The sequence below is a fragment of the Oncorhynchus keta genome, chromosome 29 (genome assembly GCF_023373465.1).
Source record: "Oncorhynchus keta strain PuntledgeMale-10-30-2019 chromosome 29, Oket_V2, whole genome shotgun sequence".
NCBI classification, from domain to species: Eukaryota; Metazoa; Chordata; class Actinopteri; order Salmoniformes; family Salmonidae; genus Oncorhynchus; species Oncorhynchus keta.
The window spans coordinates 25,051,276-25,075,854 of NC_068449.1; the positions used below are offsets into that span (position 1 = coordinate 25,051,276).

The window sequence follows — 24,579 nt, forward strand, 5'->3', positions numbered from 1 at the left end:
GGATGATCAATGGAAACAGGATGCACCTGAGCTCAATTTCGAGTCACATAGCAAAGGGTATGAATACTTAAATAAGTTATTTCTGTTTTTTATTTTTATAAATGTGCAGACATTTTTCAATATCCCGCATGTCGTCATTGCGGGATATTGTGTGTAGATTGATGAGGGGAAAAAATGTAATCCATTTTAGAATAAGGCTGTATCTGATAACTTTCTGAATGCACTGTATGCGTGAGTGTGTGGGTAGAGTCCAGTGAGTGTGCAGAGTCGGTATAAGAGAGTCAGTGTAATAAAGCGTCAATGCAATAGTCCAGGTAGATATCCAATATACATACTGTTGCAGGCTACACACCTGTTCTATTAATATACACACCATTTATATATATTTATACCCCGGATTCTGGCATTGCTCGTTCTGATATTGCTCGTTCTGTCTTAATGTCTTGTTATTATTTTTTACACGTTTGAATCATGTGTTTATTGTTATTGTATTACTATAAATCACTGCACTATTGGAGATAGAAACATAAGCATTTCGCTGCGATAACATCTGAAATCTGTGTATGCGATTCTATATGTATAGGCTGGTACTGAACGTATTTTTACATAACGTTTGCAGAGCTTGACTAATGGCACTTTGAATTGAATGATCATGGGCTTCAAAGATATCATATTAATCGTCTCATCAAGCACAGGTAGAGAGAGGTTCACTCTAAACCCTTACCCCTACCCATTTTTATATGTAAACTTCAATTTGATCGGGACGTCCCAAGGACCCCGCATAGCGGGGGCGGGTGGCGATAGCGCGCGCTCCCGAAAAGGCCAAGAAGAAGTGGGAGGGGATAAGCAGCTGATCAGCTAGCTGCTATGCTAACTAGCTACAACATTGTTCCAAGCAACCTCTCCAGCGTGGCACCTCATGCCATTTCGAAGGAATTAAAACACATTCTTCTGCACTCATGTTTTGACTTTCCGCGATGGAGGCTTGACCTCTCTGGAACTGCATTGATCAACGACACTTAAGGAAAACAATTTACGGATTTAATTGTTTTAATAGCTACGTGGATTTTTTTCTCTCATTTCCGTACGGGCCCGACAAACACAGTTTGATAGCAAACGTTAGCTAACGTCACAGTACAGTAGCTACTGATTGTTCGAGTTTGTGCTCAGAGAGTCGGTTGTCCTCATCCTGAAATGGACACAGGAGTTGTCCCCGAAAAGAAAAGGTACGTTAACCTCTAGTTTACTAGCTCGACAATGTTAAAAAAAAAATCTAAATAAATAGTTAGCTTCTGTTATATTTTATTAACGTTAGATTTTGATGCGTTTGCGTAGCTAACGTTACTACAGTAGCTAACTATATAGATAACAAGCTAAAGCTAGCCTAGCCAACTAGCTAGATAGACAACTATACTTAAAAAAAAATATATATATATATATATATATACACATACACACACACACACACACACACACACACACAACGTTAGTTAGCTAGTAACTACCAGCTAGCTTGTTAGTTGTCTGATAGCTAACTAAGCTTCATGATGTTTTAATAAGGGATCGTTAACTTTCTAGGTTCTTCTCTCCCGTAAGGGACAGTGTACAGCCAAGAGGTCGTAAGATGTGGGTATGTGACTCAATCTGTATCGCTGAAGTTCAGCGTTACAGCGCGATTAAACCGTCCAGGCCATTTTTGTTTGAGCTGACATACTGTCGTCCATGTAGTATATGTGGACACTCCTTCAAATTAATGGATTCGGCTATTTCAGCCACATCCGTTGCTGAAAGCTGTATAAAATCGAGCACACAGCCATGCAATCTCCATAGACAAACATTGTCAGTAGAATGGCCCGTATAGAAGTCTTTCAACGTGGCATACTATCATTGTAATCCACCTTTCCACAAGTCAGTTCGTCAAATGTCTGCCCTGCTAGAGCTGCCCTGTTAAACAGTATGTGTGGTTATTGTGAAGTGGAAATGTCTAAGAGCAACAACGGCTCAGCTGTAAGGTCATATGCTACACAAGCTCACAAAATGGGACCGCAGAGCGCATAAAAATGGTCTGTCCTCGATTGCAGCACTCACTACCGATTTCCAAACTGCCTCTGGAGGCAACGTCAGCACAATAACTTTGTCGGGAGCTTCATGAAATGGGTTTCCATGGCTGAGCAGCCGCACACAAACCTAACATCACCATTCGCAATGCCAAGCGTCTGCTGGAGTGGTGTACTCTGGAGCTGTGGAAACGCGTAATATGGAGTGACGAATCACGCTTCACCATCTGGCAGCCCGACGGACCAATCAGGGTTTGGCGGATGCCAGGAGAATGCTACCTGACCCAATGCTTCGTGCAAACTGTAAAGTTTGATGGAGGAACAATGGTCTGGGGTTATTTTTTGTGGTTCGGGCTATGCCCCTTAATTCCAGTGAAGGGAAAATGTAACACTACAGCATACAATAACATTCTAGACAATTCTGTTCTTCCAACTTCGTGTCAACAGTTCAGGGAAGGCCCTTTCCTGTTTCAGCATGACAATGCCCCGGTGCACAAAGCGAGGTCCATACAGAAATGTTTTGTTGAGATCGGTGTGGAAGAACTAGACTGGCCTGCACAGAGCCCTGACCTCAACGCCATCGAACACGTTTGGGATGAATTGTAACGCCGACTGCGAGCCAGGTCTTATCGCCCAACATCAGTGTCCGACCTCACTAATGCTCTTGTCGCTGAGTGGAAGCAAGTCCCTGCAGCAGTGTAACAACATCTAGTGTAAAGCCTTCCGAGAAAAGTGGAGGCTGTTATAGCAGCAAAGGGAGGGACCAACTCCATGATTTTGGAATGGGATGCGAGTACTTTTTGCCATGTAGTGCATGCAGCGTTTACAGTGAATGCGGTCTCTGAACGTGGCAACATTGCCTTTAAATTTCTGTCGCACTATAGCGCTGAACTTCAGCGATACGGATTGAATCGAGCCCTTACCCTGTTGGCTACCTTGACCTTCTTGGTCCTGAGAAGACAAATGTGACATGTTCGACCAAGGTATACACAGGAATGTTGATATGTCGCACCTATCATGTGGATGAATTATATTTGCAAAGGAGGAATGCTCACCAATAGGGGTGTAAACAAATTTGTGCACAATGGTTGAGAGGAATAAGCTTTTTGTGAGTATGGAACATTTCTGGGGTTTATTTCAGCTCATGAAACATGGGACCAACGCATTACATGTTGCGTTTTATGTTTGTTCAGTGTAATTTGGTGTAGTCCAATGACGAGATGGCACCGGAGAACAAGGCTGATGTTTTACGTATTCCGAACCAATTGTTTTTTTTGTTTGTTTCTTTGTTTAACTTTTTTTAATACTTTATACATAATGTTGCTGCTACCATCTCTTATGACCAAAAATATATTTTTTGGCATCAGAACTGCTATTACTCATCACTGACTGTCAGAATCCTTTTTTTCCTTTAACAAGTTTGACGTGCCCGACGTGAATCGTATACTGCTCTCTCGGGAACAGGCCCAGATCCCTGTCATTTGCGTGAAGAGAAGGCAGAGCAAGGGGCCAGAGAGCGGTCGTAGGCGATCGAATAGACTAGAGGTCGACCGATTAATCGGAATGGCCGATTAATTAGGGCCGATTTCAAGTTTTCATAACAATCGGAAATCTGTGTTTTTGGGACAACGATTTGGCCAAATAAAATAAAAATGTAAAACCTTATTTGAACCTTTATTTAACTAGGCAAGTCGGTTACCTTCTTGACGCTACCCATCCCTGTCGCGGGATCATTTTCGTCAGCAACCGCTGAATAGCATAGCGCAACAGTCAAATAATATTACAAAAAAATATTCATGAAATCACAAGTGCAATATTTCAAAACACAGCTTAGCCTTTTGTTAATCCACCTGTCTTCTCAGATTTTGAAATTATGGTTTACAGCGAAAGCAATCCAAGCGTTTGTGAGTTTATCGATAGCATTATGTATACTTAGCATCAGGAAGCTTGGTCACGAAAATCAGAAAAGCAATCAAATTAACCATTTACCTTTGATCTTCGGATGTTTTCACTCACGAGACTCCCAGTTACACAACGAATGTTCCTTTTGTTCCATAAAGAGATTTTTTTTTTATACCCCAAAATACCTCCGTTTGTTTGTCGCATTATGTTCAGAAATCCACAGGAAAGAGTGGTCACGACAACGCAGACAGAAATTCCAAATAGTCTCCATAATGTCCACAAACATGTAAAGTTTTTTTAATAATAATTTCTCAGGTAGTTTTTAAAATATATATTCGATAATATATCAACCCGAGTGTGTAGCTTTTTCCATAACAGTGGGAGGGACAATGGCGGCTTTACTCAGTTGCGCAAAAACTCACTCTGAGGGCCCCCACCTATCCACTTACGCAATGTGATCTTTCATGCTCATTTTTCAAAATAAAGGCCTGAATCTATGTCTAAAGACTGTTGACACCTTAGGGAAGGTGGTTGATATCCATTTAAATGGAGGATAGGCATGCATAGGAACAGAAGGGTTTCAAAATAAGAGACACTTCCTGATTGGATTATCCTCAGGCTTTCGCCTGCAATATCAGTTCTGTTATACTCACAGACAATATTTTGACAATTTTGGAAACTTTAAGCACCAGCTTTCATATGTTCTCATGTTCTGAGCAAGGAATTTTAAACGTTAGCTTTTTTTTACACATTTCACTTATACTTCTCCAACACTTTGTTTTTGCATTATTTCAACCAAATTGAACACGTTTCATTTTTCATTAAAATCGTAATCGGTCAACCTCTAGAGTAAACACCCACTTCCCTCCTTTCTGCTAGCAAATGTGCAATCCTTGGAGAATAAAATCTACAAGTTACGCGGATGATTAAACTACCAACTGGACATTAAAAACTGTAACATCTTATGCTTCATGGAGTCGTGGCTGAACAAGATCAACATACAGCTGGCTGGTTGTGCAATATACCGGCAGGATAGAACAGCGGCGTCTGGTAAGACATGGGGCGGCAGACCTATGTATTTTTGTAAATAACAGCTGATGCACGATATCTAAGGAAGTCTAAAGCTATTGCTAGCCTGAGGTAGAGTATCTCATGATAAGCTGTAGACAACACTACCTACAGAGAGAGTTTTCATCTGTATTCTTCGTAGCTGTTAACATACCACCACAGTCAGAGGCTGGCACTAAGACAGCATTGTATTTCTCCATAAGCAAACAAGAAAATGCTCAGCCAGAGGTGGAGCTCCTAGTAGCCGGGAACTTTAATTAATTAATCATTGCATTTACTTGATAGCTACCTACACAAATAGCTAGCTAGAACAAAGTGTTAATAAGATAAATTCATTTAAAAAGATTAAAAGCAATACAAATAAGTTATCCAGTAGGCATCTACTGAGCGAGCTAAGAGCTGTGTTGTCAGTCATTTCCCAGGGAAACTTAAATTTGTTTTACCAAATTTCTCTCAGCCCTTAAATGTGCAACCAGAGGAAAAATAACTCTGGACCACCTTTACTCCACACACAGAGATGCATACAAAGCACTCCCTCGCCCTCCATTTGGCAAATCTGACCATAATTGTATCCTCCTGATTCCTGCTAACAATCAAAAATTAAAGCAGGAAGCACCAGTGACAAGATAAAAAAAAAAAATATATATAAATTGGTCAGATGAAGCAGATGCTACGCTACAGGACTGTTTTGCTAGCCCAGACTGGAATATGTTTTGTGATTCCTCCGATGGCATTGAGGAGTACACCACATCGGTCACTGACTTTATCAATACGTACATCGAGGACGTCGTCCCCACAGTGACTGTACGTACATACCCCGGGACTCTAACCTGGAAGCGTAAAAGAAATCCCGCTATGTCCTCCAACGAACCATTAAACAGGCAAAGCATCAATACAAGGCTAAGATCGAATCGTACTACACCAGCTCTGATGCTCGTCGGATGTAGCAGGGCTTGCAAACCATTCCAGACTACAAAGGGAAGCACAGCTGAGAGCTGCCCAGTGACACAAGCCTACCAGATGAGAACTTCTATGCTCACTTGAGGCAAATAACACTGAAACATGCATAAGGGCACCAGCTGTTCCGGAAGACTGTGGTCACGCTCTCTGCAGCTGATGTAAGACCTTTTTAAACAGGTCAACATTCACTAGGTGGGCCAGACACATTACCAGGACGTGTACTGCGAGCATGCGCTGACTAACTGGACAGTGTCTTCACTGACGTTTTCAACCTCTCCCTGTCCGAGTCTGTAATACCAACATAGTGCCTTTGCCCAAGAACACTAAGGTAACCTGCCTAAATGACTACCGACCCGTTGCACTCACGTCTGTAGCCATGAAGTGCTTTGAAAGGCTGGTCATGGCTCACATCAACACCATCATCCCAGAAACCCTAGACCCACTCCAATTTGCATACTGCCCTAACAGATCCACAGATGATGCAATCTCTATTGTACTCCACACTGCCCTTTCCCACCTGAACACCTCCTTCTGGATCCTAGACTTTCTGACGGGCTGCCCCAGGTGGTAAGGGTAAGTAACAACACATCTGCCACGCTGATCCTCAACACAGGAGCCCCTCGGGTGCATGCTCACTTCTCTCCTGTACTCCCTGTTCACTCAGGACTGCATGGCCAGGCACGACTCCAACACCATCATTAAGTTTGCAGATGACACAACAGTAGTAGGCCAGATCAACGACGAGACAGCCTATAGGGACTCCCTCAATTTGATCAAGACAAAGGAGATGATTGTGGACTACAGGAAAAGGGCTGCGCACGCCCCCGTTCTCATCGACGGGGCTGTAGTGTAGGAGGTTGAGAGCTTCAAGTTTCTTGTTGTCCAATTCACCAACAAACTAACGTGGTCCAAGCACACCAAGACAGTCGTGAAGAGAGCACCACAAAACCTATTCCCCCTCAGGAGACTGAAAAGATTTGTCATGCGTCCTCAGATCCTCAAAAGGTTCTACAGCTGCACAATCGAGAGCATCCTGACTGGCTGCATCACTGCCTGGTATGGTAACTGCTCGGCCTCCGACCTCAAAACACTACAGAGGGTAGTGTGAACATACCAGACGGTGTTAGAGGAAAACCCTAAAAATTGTCAGACTCCAGCCACCATAGTCATAGACTGTTCTCTCTGCTACTGCATGGTATGCGGTACCAGAGCACCAAGTCTCTAGGTCCAAGAGGCTTCTAAACAGCTTCTACCCCCAAGTCATAAGACTCCTGAACATCCAATCAAATGGCTACCCAGACTATTTGCATTGCCCCCTCTTTTACCCTGCTGCTACTCTATCATCTATCTATAGTCACTTTAATAACTCTACCTGCATGTACATATTACCTCAACGAACCGGTGCCCCCACCCCCGTATAGTCTTGCTATTGTTATTTTACTGTTGCTCTTTAGTTACTTGTTACTTCTATTTCTTATTCTTACTCATATTTTTTAAACTGCATTGTTGGTTAGGGGCTCGTAAGTAAGCACGTGACTACTAATATTTGGTATTTCAACTCTGTTATCTTGTCTGAAATAATATGAACAATGTCATTGTGAAGAGGTTAATCTATTGGAAGATACTGCTGTTAGTGATTTTTCTTTAAAATATTCAAAATTCAATTCGAAGTTGTTCTTTGGCCCATCTATAATTTCAGTGGTTTAGTTGCCATTGGCCCACTTAGAGTGAACCGAGGTAGGCTGGAAAATGGTTTTGTTTGTGTTGAGTATAACATTCTCTGGGTGTAGGTGGGCAGAATTTAGACATGTAGGGAATATATTTATGTATGTTGTGAGGTTTGACTCATACAGGGGGCTAAACGTATTACCTTTTTTTACTGACCATGTAGTTCTTATTTTACTTAGAACTGCTAAAATGAATTCAGGAACATCCGCTCTACTTACACAACACTGCTTTGCCCACAGGTTTTATATAAATGGAAAGCAAAACCATTGCAAAAAGTAGCAAGGTTATTTTAATGTTATGGTACACTGATTTTGTGTGTGGCAGTCTACACTGGTTGTTGTGATCTGATTTCTTAATCACTGAGAGCCTGACGTCAATGGGAGTTCCTGGCACGAAGTGTGTGTGACAATTCACTTGGTGAATTTAATTGGAACTTTCTGTGTACATTGGCCAAATGAAGGGAAAGGCCATTACGCTGAACATACCATCTGTTTTAATATTTTATATATGTGTGTACAAGTTTGTAATATATATATATATACACATACACACACACACACACAAGTAGGCCTATCGGTATTTCATGATCTGTGGTCTTAAATATATTTATCATAGGCATAGGGCTAGCCTACTTCCTGTTCTGTACTAAACCTGTAGCTACAGGGTGGACCTATCATGAGCTTCATTTTATACAAGAGCATAATATAATATAATAATAATAATAATAACAAGAGCATCAACCCATAGCCTTGAGCGATTGTGTCTGAGATTGAGCGATTTGGTTTTGAGATACATGCAGGCTGTAATACAATTTGTAGAAATTAGAAATGAGTAATTTATCACTGGTCAATTGAAAAGAGGTTAGAACAGCTTGTGAACAGTGTTTTGCACAGTGCGCTACTGTCCTCTGGGGTACTTTACAGCCTGAAAGAGGTTATGTAACACAACAGACGAGGCTATGTTTTCCTTCACACTGGACGCTAGTGACAGATCACCCCAAACAGTTCCAAGTAAAAGCAGGTCAGTCCATTTTATTAATTCAGTCAGGGAATGGGGTTACAATAAAATTGATGATGCCTTTCTACAGCACTGAATGTGAGACTTGTCTTTTGACCCATGTCCACCTGTTTGCATGACTGAGCTATCCTCAAGTCTTATATAATATATTTGTTATTATAGAACAGGGCAATTAAGACTAACATTATACAACAGGTTAGGCCTATGCTATATTTTTATTTTACCTTTATTTAACTAGGCAAGACTGTTCAGGGGCTGTTCAGGGGCAGAACGACAGATTTGTACCATGTCAGCTCGGGGGTTTGAACTTGCAACCTTCCGGTTACTAGTCCAACTCTCTAACCACTAGGCTACCCTGCCGCCCCTGCGTAGAGATGTTTTGTAATGGTGGCCTCTCTTCGCCTTTGTTTTCAGCCTATACTTGTGATTGTGATGAAGGATGAGGATCAATGCAGTGCTTTCCCTGCTTTTTAGACAAAGGAAAAAACAGCCTCCCATCTGTACTGTGGATGGGGCAATGCACAATTAAAACTGCAGCAGAAGATTCCTGTATGCTGTACTTGCCTTTGTTTGTACTGCACAGAGTTCACTTTGTAGAATTTGACCTCCAACCTAAACCAGCACCTTTTCAAATAGTTGTCCAGGGAATTCCTGTCTCTGCATAAGCCATAGTTGTCAGTTAAATCTGAATATAATCCTTACAAATACTAAGCACAGAGATCTTTTTCTAAATGCTAGGTTGGATTTTCATGTGGCTGATTTCCACAGGTGAAGACCTAGATACTCAGATTTTTTACATTTTGATCTGCTTCTTAGCAGCAGTGGTTGGTTAGTTGAAAGATATTGCTCTGGGCTGTGGCCAGGCCTATGTAACAGGGGCCCGGAGGGTGAGAAGTGTGTTTATGCTATGCCGAACTGGTTGCGTAACACACCGGATCATCTTTCAAACTCGGACCCCAGAGAGGCAGACAGTAAGGTCCTGATGTAGTCTGGCAGAGCTGACGTAGGCGAGTTCCCCAACTGGCGGCCTGCGGGAAGAATTGGGCCCATGGGTGGTTTTATTTGTCCCTCCCCAAGCTTTCTGAGCAAAAAAATAATATATACATTTGTAATTGTTGGAAATGTAAAAACACCAGGAAATCAGCCCCAAATCATTTTAATTTAAGAAATATGTTCCCAAGTATTCTTACACGAGGGACACTTGATCGTATACAAATGTAGGCACAGGTTTGAAATTGTTTTAGTCAAATATTATAACTGTTTGAGCATCTTGTGGTCAATGTGCAGTCCACTAATTATTTGTAATTATGTTCCATCCGCTCAACAAAAAAATCGTCCAGCGGCTGAATCTTGTTGATTTTATCCCTGGTATAAATATTTGGCCTCCGCTGACTGAGCTCCTGACCTGCACAGTCAGCTTGAGGCACAGACTGACTGACTGCCAGCCTGTCTGTTTGACTTCAAGCTGAGGGAATGCATGAGTTAATCTCATCCAGGGTTTCCATTAGCCAGTAATAGCCAGCTTTTTGTCCTATTTATTAATGAATTAATATTAAATTGGCGCCTACCAATTGTCTGGGAGAAGGAAAAAATGGCATTGTGAAATAATGCTTTTTAGCTTATTCATTGATGGAAATATCAGTCGAGGGGAAATGCATTTGACTGGTCATGCTTATCGGTCTATAGGTTAATTAACTACGTGGAATTAAATTGGTTTGTGTGGACAGTATATTCGTTGTGTATCTTATCACATTGTGCAGCATACCGATACAGAGCCTTTGAGTGGAGACTCTTGTCAGGGAGTGTGAGAGCTGCTGCCATAGCATCTCAACAGCCAATGTATAGGCAATGGCAGGCAGGCTTCGTCAGCACGTCACACCACTTTGCAATGAGCTGGAGGCAGTATGCATTTTGAAGGCATATACTTAATTGTTTGAAACTTGAATATTTTCTTACATATTATGAGGCATGTCTTACCTTGCTTCAAAGTAGCCTAGACAAAATTAGACCATATCCATGGAGGCTATTATTTGATCAACTAACTTTCATTTTACAGTAAGTAGCCAAATGGCACAATCGTAGTCATATTAGTAACCCATGCTAGTTTGTCGCATATTAGATCTCCCTTCTTTCTAAATTTCAAGCAGATATTTTCATCTGCCCTGTACAACTGCTTGCATGTGCAGTGCTCTTTTGATAAGTGTTTTCTTACTAATTGCATTATAGAACAAACATTCACGTGTAGCATACTGCCCTGTGCGCATTGCTGCTCTTATAATGTGAATAAATCATAGTTTAGCAACATTTTAAGCTAAACATTCTGTTCTGTGGCATCACTCATACATTTTTTACTTTTTTGTATTTTTCTGTAGCCTAGACAAACTGACCAATAGAATAGGTCAAATTTTCTACTATGGGACATAGGCTAGTGATTTTGCCATTCGTTACTCGTCTTGAAAAGTAAATGTAGACCGTTTAACATCTTCAAATTGCGCATCAGAATTATTTAAGAAGGACTGCACATTGTTGCTTCCCTTTTTATATGAATTGGCATAATCTAAATGTGACTTCTGTCATTCTGAGCACTGTGGGTGGACTCGGTAAATTCTTCATATGTCTGTTAAAATGCTGCTGGTCAAATTGTCCTTTGTCTCATCATGCACATTATGCAAAACCTGCAGACATTCAGTGAGAACAGAGCTCTACAGTGCAACTATTATATTCACATATGCGCCTAACTATTTTGCTATGTGACCTAGACTTTCAATTTAAGAATCTAGCTTTAATAGCTGACATTTTTTTCATTGCTCCTACATTTTTCAACTTGAAGAATTTGAAATATTTTGGTCACAAAGCAGATCTTCATCTAGGCTACTCATGTAGGACAATATGTAGACCTACATACAGGTGGATCAGCTTCTGTCAATTGTTTAGTAGGGATGTGTTTCTGCACTCTAAAAATGTTGGGAAATGTGCAGGCTAGTAGTGCATTTTTATATAAAAGCAATGTCAATTCAATTATCTGATGCATTTTCTTCATTTTCAGACAGCCTCTAAACATAATTATGTTACTGTAACTTTGTAACAGATCTATTACATTTCAAGTTTCGGAGGGCTTTTATATTGTCTTTATTTTTGTGGGGAATACTGCACACTTTGTTTGATTTACGCTCCTTAATGTAGGGTTATGAGTCCAACTCAGCAGAATCCCCTGGTATGCATTGGTGTCTACAATCTCTACATGCCTCTATACATCCGGACCAGACCGACAATAAGCAAAGCATGTGATCACATTTGGGAGATAAAAATGCAAACTCTGAAGGGGATTGAAATATGTTTTATTGTCTTTGTTTTCAGTGGGCCTTTTTTCAGCATCAATAAAACCTCCTTTCAATTCCCTTTGAGCTTTTCTAAAGTACAGTGCGTACAGAAAGTATTCAGACCCTTGACTTTTTTCACATTTTGTTATTTTACAGCCTTATTCTAAAATTAATTATAGTTTTTAGTACCTCATCACTCTACACACTACCCCATAATGACAAAGCAAAAACAGGTTTTTATACTTTTTTGCAAATGTATTAATTAACTCACATATGTATTCAGACCTTTACTCAGTTGAAGCACCTTTGGCAGTGATTACAGCCTGTTCTTCTTGGGAATGACGCTACGAGCTTGGCACACCTGTATTTGGGGAGTTTCTCCCATTCATCTCTGCAGATGTCAAGTTGGATGGGGAGTGTCGCTGCACAGCTATTTTCAGGTTTCGCTGAGCGCCCTGGAGCAGATTTTCATCAAGGATCTGTTCATCTCTCCCTCGATCCTGTCTATTTTCCCAGTCCCTGCTGCTGAATAACACCCCCACAGCATGATGCTGCCACCACCATGCTTCACTGTATGGATGGTGCCAGGTTTCCTCCAGACGTGAAGCTTGGGTTTCTGGCTAAGAGTTCAATCTTGGCTTCATCAGACCAGAGAATCTTGTTTCTTGTGATTTGAGTGCCCTTTTAAGTGCCTTTTGGAACACACCAAGCGTGCCTTCATACCTTTTACTGAGGATTGGCTTCAGTCTGGCCACTCTACCATTACTGCCTGATTGGTGGAGTGCTGCAGAGATGGTTGTCCTTCTGGAAGGTTCTTCCATCTCCACAGAGGAACTCTGGAGCTCTGTCAGACTAACCATCAGGTTCTTGGTCACCTCTTTGACCATGGCCCTTCTCCCCCGGTTGAGCTGGGTGGCCAGCTTTAGAAAGTCATGGTGGTTCCAAACTTCTTCCATTTACGAATGATGGAGGCTAGAGGCTACTGTGATCTTGGGGCCCTTCAATGTTGTAGACATTTTTTGATACCCTTCCCCAGATCTCTGCCTCAACACAATCCTGTCTCGGAGCTCTGCGGACAATTCCTTTGACGTACTGGCTTGATTTTTGCTCTGACGTGCACTGTCAACTGTGGGACCTTGTATAGATAGGCGTGTGCTTTTTACAAAATCATGTCCAGTCAATTGAATTTACCACAGGTGGACTTATATCAAAAGGTCTGAATACTTATGTGAAGGTATTTCTGTTTTAATAAATTTGCTCAAATTTCCTAACCTGTTTTTGCTTTGTCGTTCAAATTAAATTGTATTGGTCACATACACATGGTTAGCAGATGTTTTTGTGAGTGTAGCGAAATGCTTGTGCTTCTAGTTACGACAGTGCAGTAATATCTAACAATTCCACAAGTACCTACTACACACGTCTAAGGAATGGAATAAGAATATAGACAAATATATGGATGAACAATGTCAGAGCGGCATAGGCTAAGATGCAATAATATAGAATACTCTATATACATATGAGTCTAGTAATGCAACATATGTAAACATTATTAGTGGCGTTATTAAAGTGACTAGTGTTCCATTTATTAAAATGGCCAATGATTTTAAGTCTGTATGTTGGCAGCAGCTTGTAAGTGCTTGTGGTGGCTGTTTAACAGTCTGATGGCCTTGAGATAGTAGCTGTTTTTCAGTCTCTCGGTCCCTGCTTTGATTGCACCTGTACTGACCTCGCCTTCTGGATGATAGTGGGGTGAACAGGCAGTGGCTCGGGTGGTTGTTGTCCTTGATGATCTTTATGGCCTTCCTGAGACATCGGGTGGTGTAGGTGTCCTGTAGGGCAGGTAGTTTGCCCCCGGTGATGCGTTGTGCAGACCGCTCCACCCTCTTGGGAGCCCTGCGGTTGTGGGCGGTGCAGCTAACGTTCCATTATGGGGTATTGTGTGTAGATATTTTTTTATTTTGTAATAAAATGTGTAAGGGGTCTGAATATTTTTGAATGCACTGTATGAAGCCTGTAATTGAGCTCTACACCAGCCTATATGTTTTAACATCCCCTCCCTTAATGGAGAATCACTCTGGCCTATTTTTGTATTCGGACCTCTGATGGACCGATCTTCGAGAATCCGAGGTCTAGCCTGCATTCTTAGGTTTTTTTTCACGTCTCAGAAGAGGCTCATTTGTTCCTGCAATGGTCATTGTTGCATGCAGTGTACACTTTAAAGGAATGGAGTCAAACACTTTTTTGTTTTCATGTGTTTGTTTGTTACCGTTCCATTGATTCCATTCCAGCCCTTACAATGAGCCTGTCCTCCTATAGCTCCTCCCACCTGCTTCCTCTGTAAGTGTATGTGTTCCAAAAGAGCTCTGTCTGTCCCTCCTTGCTGTCTCAGTAGTGGAAGATGGGACTGTTGGCAGCAAATGTTAGGATGATAGGTGGTGCACCAAGCAGGCAGAGTAGAGGGAGTACTACACATTACACACAACCAAGCCCCGTCTCCTTGGCAATCACTCCATGGGTTATCGCTGCGCTTCCAATAAGACGTCAGACTGAGCCGGCGTATGTAAATGAGCCTGCTGTGGTGAGATGGCTGGACTGAGAGCTTGTTGCTGACCCTGCATCCTTCACCTCTGTGTCTGGCCAGTGACTGAGTGAGCAGCTCACAGAGAAGAGCAGGCAAACACAACAACAATGCAAGCCCTGGTGGTGTGTGTTTGGTCTGGACCCAGACTCTAACTTACCTTGATTGTCCTGTCTCCAAAAGCAGGGTGAGCTCGGACCGGAGGAAGGAGAAGTCCCGGGATGCGGCGCGATGCAGGAGGGGGAAGGAATCTGAGGTGTTCTACGAGCTGGCCCAGGAGCTGCCCCTGCCCCACAGTGTCACCTCCAACCTGGACAAGGCCTCCATCATGAGACTGGCCATCAGTTACTTGCACATGAGGAATCTGCTCAGCACAGGTCAGTACCCCAGGGGAAGGAGGGGGAGGATATATATGTTTGTAGTGCCCAAAGTACCTTGGAGGTTAAGTGGTGAGTGTACGAGAGAGAGAGGCTGCTCATCGCTTCACCATTTGTTAGCCAGGGCAGCTCTGGGAGATCGATGAACTTGCAGACAGGAGGATATAGATCCTTTTGTCCTCCTGCCTCTGTGCACTCTTTCTGTGTATGTCCTAGTGCCTTGCCCAACAAGCATGTGCGTTGGCTTGTAATCATATATCCCGGTCACCACACGGTCCCTTCTGCTACCTCCTCCTTATTCTTTCTCTCTAGACGATGAGGAGGAGCAGGAGGAGAGTGAAATGGACTCCCAGCTGAATGGCTCCTATCTGAAGGCTATAGAGGGCTTCCTCATGGTGCTGTCTGAGGACGGGGACATGATCTATCTCTCTGAGAATGTCAACAAGTGCTTGGGTCTGGCACAGGTAGGTTTTCTGCTCCATTAGTCAGAGACCACTGACTAGGACAGACCGATAAAGAATGCAGGTCTTTTTGCTATTCTTCCCTTGGCTTGAACATGTTTGTTCCTAAATGTCTTTCCTCTCTGTCCATGGGCAGATTGACCTGACAGGACTTAGTGTGTTTGAGTACACACACCCCTGTGACCATGAGGAGCTGAGGGAGATGCTGGTACACAGAACAGGTGAGACGCCCCTATGAAAACACAAACTAAGGTTTCTCCTGAAACAACCGTGTTACACACACCACTCTGGGATATCAGAGTAACAAATAGTGCAGCGCTGAAGTTTAGCAGCTCAGAGCAAAACCGAGCCGGAACCGGTTATCATTTCCCCCCACCATCCCTGAGGTCAGTGATTAGTGGGCGACAGTCTTCCCATGGCATTCACTCTGCTTCACTGGTAAACTGCTACATTCCTTTTTGCACATCACACCAACACTAAATGTAATTTTTTATTTCTTCACCTCAGTCTCATCTCTCTCCTCTGTCTGTTCAGGGACCTCTAAAAAGTCCAAGGAAGCAAACACAGAACGCAGCTTCTTCTTGCGGATGAAATGTACCCTCACCAACAGGGGGCGCACTGTCAATGTCAAATCAGCCACCTGGAAGGTTCTTCACTGCTCAGGCCATGTGCGGGTCCATGAATCCCCAGCTGAGCAGAGCCCCGGTGGGCACAAGGAGCCGTCCGTCCCCTACCTGGTGCTGGTCTGTGACCCCATCCCCCACCCCTCCAACATCGAGGCGCCACTGGACACCAAGACTTTCCTCAGCCGCCACACACTGGACATGAAGTTCACCTACTGTGATGAGAGGTGAGACTGAGACCTACGACTCCACTGACTGCAGCACCAACGTAATGTAGTAGAATAATACTGAATCTTGCACAAATCTTTATTCCTTATCAGGGCTATTGCTGTAAGAATATATGTTGCATAAAAATGTTTTCCCTGAAAAGTAAAATGACTTTTATTCGCACACAAATATGTGAGGAAAAGAATAGGTAGCTCCTGAATGTAGTGCCACTGAGCCACCTGGTGTCCAATAAACATTAGGATTAACCTGTCTCCTATCTCTGTGTTGTCAAGGATCACTGAGCTGATGGGCTATGATCCAGAGGACCTGTTAAATCGCTCTGTGTATGAGTACTACCACGCCCTGGACTCAGACCACCTCATGAAGACCCATCACAACTGTAAGTACCCCTACCAAAACATAACCATGCAAAGATATTCCCCCGGAAAGCAGACCGGCTGGAAATGTCCAATGTTGGCAATAGGCTTCGGTACATAATACAATGTTCAAGCTACTTGCTGTCTCTTTTCTCATAGTTTTTTCTCACCCTCTTCTTTCTTCGTCTCTCCAGTGTTTGCGAAGGGCCAGGTGAGCACAGGCCAGTACCGCATGCTGGCTAAAAGAGGAGGCTTTGTGTGGGTGGAGACTCAGGCCACTGTTATCTACAACAACAAGAACTCCCAGCCCCAGTGTGTTGTGTGTGTCAACTATGTGCTCAGGTATAGTTAGTGTGTAGTTTAGTGTGTTTTAAATAGGATAGTTTGAAGGGGGGGGGGGTTAAACTGTCTGGGGGACTGACTCCACTAGGTTTTGACTCAACCAATCAGATGTTCACTTTGTAAGGGGGAGTAATGCATTGATATGTAACTGTTTTTGGCTCCTGCTACAGTGGCATTGAGGAGGAGAAGATGATGCTGTCTCTGGAGCAGACGGAGGATATGAGGCCTGTGAAGAAGGAGCTGGAGGAAGAGGAGAGCTCTGAGCCAGAGGTGTCCCCTGTGCTCCTGAAGGAGGAGAAGAGCCCAGAGCTGGATGTGATCAAGCTGTTCACCCGAGCGGTGGAGACCCAGCCCCTGTCCAGCCTGTATGACCGACTGAAGGAGGAACCAGAGGCCCTCACCCTTCTGGCCCCGGCCGCTGGAGACACCATCATCTCCCTGGACTTCAGCAGCCCCGGTCAGTAAAAATGAACAAGATAATTATTGATAGGACTCACACTTTACTGGTCCCAACACCGACTCTCTGACCCCCTCTTTCCTGTCCCTGCAGACTCTGACATCCTGCAGAAGGAGGTGCCTCTCTACAAGGATGTGATGCTGCCCTCCACCAGTGACAAGCTGGCCCTGCCACTCTCTCTGCTGCCCCCCAGTGATCAGCACCTGGTCCCCAACACCTCAGTGGACACCACTGAGGTGTCCACTGGTCCAGACTCCTCCAGCACCCCAGGCAGCCACAGCTTCACTGAGGTGAGCAGGGATATCTCATCCAGACAGAGACCCTTTGAAACTGCCTATCAGGAAATCAATGGAAAGTTTGTCAAAAATACTTCTGTTCTCAAATACTAGTCTTTAACAAATGTAATGTAATCTGCAGCCTGACAGCCCATTGGACTTCTGTTTCCCAATGGAGTCTGACATCAGTGCTGAGTTTAAACTGGACATGGTGGAAAGACTGTTTGCCATCGATCCAGAGCCAAAGACTCCTTTCACCGTACAGGTACGGTACCTATCTATGGTGAGACATTGTGGGTAGACTAGCTGTATTAATATACATTTAAAAAATCCTCACTATTTGTAAGTTTGCTACAATATCCATGTGTGACGATCAGGAACATTTCACAAGTTTGAGTTACACACTCAGCATTGGAATCAATATGGGCCAGCATCCCTGTGGAATGCTTTTGACACCTTGTGGAGTCCATGCCCTGATGATTTGAGCCTATAAAGGGAGGGGGGGGTCGTCAACTCAGTATAAGGAAGGTGTTCTTAATGTCTTGTACACTCAGTGTATGACTTGAATGTGAGTTTGAAATCTTTGGTCAATCGTATGCATATGGTCGCTTATGGACCATAATGGACTTCACCATCATCTCAGTACAATGGTAGACCCGAAAGAAACACAATCACACCACTCTCACTTGAGTATCTTACCTAGTTATTTTCAGACCTAATTTTGCTCTTTTGTAGCTTTGTCAACTATGTGTGTGTGTGTTTTCTATACCAGTTTACGCCACTCCCCGTAGGCTTTACAGACACTCCCCGTAGGCTTTACAGACACTCCCCGTAGGCTTTACAGACACTCCCCACCCCTTGGCTACAACCCTTTTAATTTAGTTTACTCTGTGGGCACAACCCATGTGGATTCCTAGTCTCTGGCAGCGTTTGGAACTGCTGATCTGCGGTCAAGAATGCAGAGTTCATCTCAGCCTCTGCTGACCTTCGGTCCCTTGACTTTTTGGCCCTGACAGAGACATGGATCACCCCTGAGAACACTTACTCCAGCCGCTCTCCATCTGACTATGTTTTCTCTCCTAGTCCGAGAGCATCTGGTTGTCGTGGTGGTGGAACAGGGCTACTCATTTCTCCTGAAGTGGAGATTTTCTAAATTTCTCTACTCACCTGTCCATCTCCTCATTTGATTTCCATGCTGTCACTCACTTGTCCGCTCAAGCTTAACATTGTCATCTATTGCCCACCAGGTGCTCTTAGAGTTCCTCAATGAGCTTGACACCTTAATAAACTAATTTCCTGACAATGGCTCACCTCTCTTCATACTTACCGACTTCAACCTCTCTACGTCTGCCTTAATTTATTTCCAACCTTGCCTCTTTTGACCTCACCCTTTCCCAGTCCCCTTCCCACTTTCCCAGTCCCCTTCCCACTTTCCCAGTCCCCTTCCCACTTTCCCAGTCCCCCTCCCACTCCCAGTCCCCCTCCCACTCACAAGGAGGTCAAGCGTATTACCTGCATCTTAACTAGAGGCTGTTCACCTACTAATTACACTGCAACCCCCCTCCAGGTCTCTGATCACTACTTTGTTTCATTTTCTGTCTCCCTCTCCTCCAACACTAACCACTCAGCCCCTACCCAGATGGTCATGCGCAGCTGAAATCTTCGCTACTTTCTCCTCTTCTATCCTATCATCTCCCTTCTGCTAAATAATTCTCCCTCCTGATTCTGCCTCTTCGACCCTACTATTCTCCCTTTCCGCAGTCACTCCCCTCCTTAAGAAACCAACACTAAACCCTTCTGACGTCAAACTATGGACCGGTGTTCCTTTATTTGATTTCCATAACACTAGAGCGTGGTGTCTCTGACCAACTCTCTCGCTATCTCAGAACAATCTTCTTGACCCTAACCAAGACTGCTCTTCTCTGCGTCAGTCTCTCCTCACTGCCAAAGCTGACTCTCTCCTCTTCTCATCCTCCTAAATCTATCCTCAGACTTCGACACCGTAAACCATCAGATCCCCCTCTCCACCCTCAGGGCTGGGCGTCTCAGGCTCTGCACACTCTTGGATTGCATCCTACCTGGCAGGCCGCTCTTACCACTGACATGGAGAGGATCAGTGTCTGCTCCACGTACTCTCACTACTGGTGTCCCCCAGGGCTTGGTTCTTGGCCCTCTTCTCTCTATACACCAAGCCACTCTGCTCTGTCATATCCTCACATGGTCTCTCCTATCGTTGCTATTCTAATGACTTTCAAGTACTTTTTTCTTTCCCCCCCTTCTGACACCCAGGTGGCGACACGCATCTCTGCATGTCAGGCCGATAACTCCGCTTGGATGTGGTCCTACCACCTCAAGCTCAACCTCGACAAGACGGAGCTGCTTTTCCTCCCGGGTAAGGCCAAGACCTCGCAATTGCGTTTGAAAACTCCACGGTGTACCCCTTTGAGAGTGCAAGAACGTTCGTGTGACTCTGGACAACACCATGTCGTTTTCAGCAAACATCAAAGCAGTGGTTCACTCCTGCAGGTTCATGCTCTATAACATCCGTGGAGTACGACCCTACCTCTCACCGGAAGTGGCGCGTGTCCAAATCCAGCTACTTGATATCTCCAGTCTGGACAACTGCATCTTACTGTTGGCTTGTGCCGTCAAACCCCTGCAACTTATCCAGAATGCTGCAGCCCGGCTGGTGTTCAACCTTCCCAGGTTATCCCATACTCCTCCAGTCGAAGCTCGCATCAACTACAAGATCATGGTACTTGCATGTCTCTCCATACCTTCAGGCTATGCTGAAACCCTACACCAGGGTTCCTTGACTGGCAGTCTGTGGGCCGAAGTTTTCTGAGCAAAAATACATGTAATTTTTTCACATTTTCATTGTCAGACATTAAATACTTTAAAAACACCTTGAAATCAGCTTCAATTGATTTTTCATTTTGAGAATCTATTCCCAAGTATTCCCACGCATAGTAGAGACACGTGATCGTATACAAATGTATTGAAATGATCATGTTTTAGTCAAATTGTATATCTGTTTGGGATTCTAGCATTCTGTTCTGCCACCTCTGGTCTCTTGGGCCTCTCGCCCCCCTACTAGTGCTGACTTTGCTGATAGCTACTTTATTGAGGAACATCTTACTTAGTATGACTGATATGTGGTCCCACCTAGTTATCTTAAGATGAATGCACTAACTGTAAGTCGCTCTGGATAAGAGCGTCCGCTAAGTGACTAAAATGTCAATGTAAATCAGCTGGTATGAGGAAGAGATATAACTTGAATCAGGGAAGAGATGATCTGATATGTGCTTGTTTCCACCTGTAGGCCATGGAGGACCTGGACCTGGAGATGTTGGCTCCGTACATCCCCATGGATGATGACTTCCAGCTGCGCACCCTGTCCCCAGAAGAGCCTCTGTCTTGTGACGCAGCCCAACCCCTAGAGTGCTCTTCTGTGCACCTCACCCAGGAGGTCCACCGCTACCCTGGCTCCCCCTTCAATGCCCCAGGCAGCCTGGCAGCTTCCCCAGCCCTGGCAGCCCCGGAGCCAGCAGATAGCCCTTGCCCTGCTTCCTTACTCACCAAGACGTAAGCCCCCCTACACACACACAAACAGACACACTCCCTCAAACTGAGCCTCTCCTCAAAACAAAACACTGTGCTGACATGGTGTGTGTGACTGACTTTTTGTGCTCCAGGGTGCCTCAGATGGACAGGTCACTGGGCTCCCAGAATGCACAGCGCAAGAGGAAGATGTCTCTGTCTCAGGCTGTCGGAATAGTAAGTGTGTAGGAAAGTTCTTATCAATTCATTTTGTGTAAAATGTTTTTCATTATGTGTAAAATGTTTTTCATTTAAGGTGAGATATTGTGTTCAAAAACATTTTGGCTCATATTGAGTGCTTATCTGAATCTGTTTTTCCCAGGGGGGATTGCTCCAGGACCGTCCTGGTCCAGGTAAAAAGCTCAAAGTGTCTGAGCTGAGCCATGCTGATGCTCCCTCCAACAGGACCATACTGCTCCTGCCTACAGGTAGTTTGTCCTCGAACACCAAACAGCCGAGGCCTGGTATTATGCCTCTGCATGTTTTACACATCGTTTACATGAAACAATGACACTAATGACCCATATTCTCTTGTTTCTCTTAGACCTGGCAAGCCGTCTGCTTGGCATCTCATCGGAGGGCAGCCGCTCACCCTTCACCCTTCCTCAGCTGACCCGATATGATTGTGAGGTCAACGCCCCCGTGGGGGGTCGCCAGATCCTGCTGCAGGGCGAGGAGCTCCTGAGTGCCCTGGACCAAGTCAACTGAGTCAATGCTTAGCCTGCCCCCTGCTGGACCAGACCAGACACTACAACTTCTCCTCATTCACTCTGTCCCCACCCACTGCCCCTTTATTTGTCTCTCTCTGTATCAGTGATCTTATAGTTTGGCTGCTGTCTGCATCCACCAAGTGATATCTGCAGCGTTAGAGTTAGTGTTGGGGATGTTGTAGTGTTTGCAGGTAGAGGCACCTAATTGTTTCTTTCTCGGGAGTCTCTGACAGCAAACGTATGGCACCTCCATGGATGGCTCTGTTGTATCAGGTCTCCATGAAAACCGGCGGTGCTACTGCCAGCAGTGTATTGTAAGCTTCAGTCGCACAATTTATATTTTCTTAAAAAGAAAAAAAGATTACCAGCAATCTATATTAAGCCTTTTAAAAAGTAGTTTTAATGGAATTTCAACCATTTTATTTTACTTTTTCCTCTGCATTCTTATGTCGTGTATAACAATACTATTTGGTCCAGAAGGTATTTTTGAATGTTATATCCCCATTACTGGTTACCAGTATTTTAGGCAAATGCATTAAATGTGTAGTCATTCAGTACTTGTCACTTTATTACTTTACTACTGTATGTGTGTGTTTGTTACTGTGCATAGACCAGGGGAACATTCAGAGATTGCTTAAATGCCTTGTCATGAATAATAAATACATGTGCGCGGTATAATTAGATCTAAATCCGTTTGTTTTTAAGATTGGAGGATTGGCCCCTCAGTTTGATCATGTAATCAATACATTTTTAGTTGTCAGACCCAAATGGTTTATTTAGATTGAAGTAACATGTACTTCTTTAGCACCATCATATGATCATATTTTACCAGTATAATTCTCATTTATTAGTAGCAAGTGTTATTACTCTTGCATACCTGTTTTCTCAGTTGTCTGTTTTATGGTATTGGTCCACATACTGCAGTTTTGGGTTTCTTTCATGCTTCCTGTTGCTGTCTAACATAAAATTACTCCCAAAAATTATCATAGCCTTGGTTGTTTTTCTACTTAAATATTTCAACTCTTTAATGTGAACATGGAATATTGTGACGTCATTATTGTATTACACAAGCAATGAAAAATATATATTATACTGAGCCTAACAAACGTCTTAATAGTTTATTAGGTGCTTTACATTTGTCCTATTTCACACATGTAAGTGTGAATTGGAAATGACACCCTCAAAGTGGGGTCAGAACCAGGGATCAGCCATTATTGATAGCAGCTCTAGAGCAATTAGGGTTAAGTGTCTTCCTCAAAGGCACATCAACAGATTTTTCACCTCGTCTTCTCAGGGATTTGAACTGGCAACATTCCTGTCCCAACACTCCTATCAGCTAGGCTACCTGCCACCCTGATAAACACTTGAAATATACACTGAACTGCGCCAAGTGGCACAGCGGTCTAAGGCACTGGATCTCAGTGCAAGAGGCGTCACTACAGTCCCTGGTTCGATTCAAGGCTGTATCATCTCAACATGATTGGGAGTCCCATTGGGCTGCGCACAATTGGCCCACCGTTGGCTGGGGTGGGTGTTATTGTAAATAAGAATTTGCAGAGTTAAATTTTAAAATGCAACATGTAAAGTGTTAGTGCCATGTTTCATGAGCTGAAATAAAAGATCCCAGATCTGACACGTGGCATATCAAGACGCTGATTAAAAAGCATGCTTTAAAATGTGCAGATGTCTCAATGCCACAGATGTCTCAAGTTTTGAGGGAGTGTCTCTGAATGTCTTAACACTTTTTTTGGTTACTACATGATTCCATATGTGTTATTTCATAGTTTTGATGTCTTCACTATTATTCTACAATGTAGAAAATAGTAAAAAATAAAAACCCTTGAATGTGTAGGTGTGTCCAAACTTTTGACTGCTACCGTATACAAAGTATGTGGATACCCCTTCAAATGAGTGGATTCAGCTACACCCGTTGTATAAAGTCGAGCAGACAGCCATGCAATCTCCATAGACAAACATTGGCAGTGGAATGGCTTTACTTGAAGAGCTCAGTGACTTTCAACGTAGCTGCAACATCTGGCAGTCCGATGAATGAATCTGGTTTTGGCAAATGCCAGGAGAACGCTACTGGCCCGGATGCATAGTGCCAACTGTAAAGTTGGAGGAATAATGGTCTGGGGCTGTTTTTCATGGTTCGGGCTAGACGATTCTGTGCTTGCAACTTTGTGGCAACAGTTTGGGGAAGGCCCTTTATTGTTTCAGCATGACAATGCCACAGTGCACAAAGCGAGGTCCATACAGAAATGGTTTGTTGAGATTGGTGTGGAAGAACTGGACTGGCCAGCACAGAGTCCTGACCTCAACCCCATCAAACACCAGGCCAAATCGCCCAACATCAGTGCCCGACCTCACTAATACTCTTGTGGCTTAATGGAAGCAAGTCCCTGCAGCAATGTAACAACATCTCATGGAAAGCCTTCCCGAGAAGAGTGGGGGCTGTTATTTTTATTTTTTTACCTTTATTTAACTAGGCAAGTCAGTTAAGAACTAATTCTTATTTTC

The 24,579-nt window shown here is 43.7% G+C and overlaps 2 protein-coding genes across 4 annotated transcripts; both read left to right on the forward strand.

Moving 5' to 3' along the window:
• The first annotated feature begins 845 nt into the window (after positions 1-845).
• Positions 846-23,042, forward strand: LOC118362580 (hypoxia-inducible factor 1-alpha). 3 transcript variants are annotated; one of them, XM_035743012.2, is made up of 14 exons: positions 846-1,226; positions 14,817-15,007; positions 15,320-15,471; positions 15,605-15,689; positions 16,003-16,318; positions 16,592-16,698; positions 16,870-17,017; positions 17,188-17,474; positions 17,568-17,764; positions 17,892-18,032; positions 21,072-21,334; positions 21,445-21,526; positions 21,672-21,777; positions 21,894-23,042. In XM_035743012.2, the coding sequence occupies exons 1-14, from the start codon at positions 1,195-1,197 to the stop codon at positions 22,055-22,057; spliced, it is 2,271 nt and encodes a 756-aa protein (XP_035598905.1). In that variant the 5' UTR covers positions 846-1,194; the 3' UTR covers positions 22,058-23,042. The 3 variants fall into 3 exon arrangements, with proteins under 3 accessions (XP_035598905.1, XP_035598904.1, XP_035598906.1); XM_035743011.2 differs by having other exon boundaries at positions 847-1,226; positions 14,814-15,007; XM_035743013.2 differs by having other exon boundaries at positions 848-1,226; positions 14,814-15,007; positions 17,892-18,014.
• Positions 18,039-21,064, forward strand: LOC118362581 (uncharacterized). The gene is made up of 2 exons (XM_035743014.2): positions 18,039-20,141; positions 20,245-21,064. Exons 1-2 carry the CDS (start codon positions 19,853-19,855, stop codon positions 20,592-20,594), a joined length of 639 nt encoding a protein of 212 aa, XP_035598907.1. The 5' UTR covers positions 18,039-19,852; the 3' UTR covers positions 20,595-21,064.
• Positions 23,043-24,579: the final 1,537 nt, after the last annotated feature.

Bases quoted from the DNA above. Each gene is read 5' to 3' on its own strand.
- LOC118362580 (XM_035743011.2), top strand. From the start codon at position 1,195: ATGGACACAGGAGTTGTCCCCGAAAAGAAAAG. The intron at 1,227-14,813 runs GTACGTTAACCT...TGTCTCCAAAAG, and splicing joins GTTGTCCCCGAAAAGAAAAG to CAGGGTGAGCTCGGACCGGA. The intron at 18,033-21,071 runs GTGAGACATTGT...TTCCACCTGTAG, and splicing joins AGGTACGGTACCTATCTATG to GCCATGGAGGACCTGGACCT.
- LOC118362581 (XM_035743014.2), top strand. From the start codon at position 19,853: ATGGAGAGGATCAGTGTCTGCTCCACGTACTCTCACTACTGGTGTCCC. The intron at 20,142-20,244 runs GTAAGGCCAAGA...TGTCGTTTTCAG, and splicing joins GGAGCTGCTTTTCCTCCCGG to CAAACATCAAAGCAGTGGTT.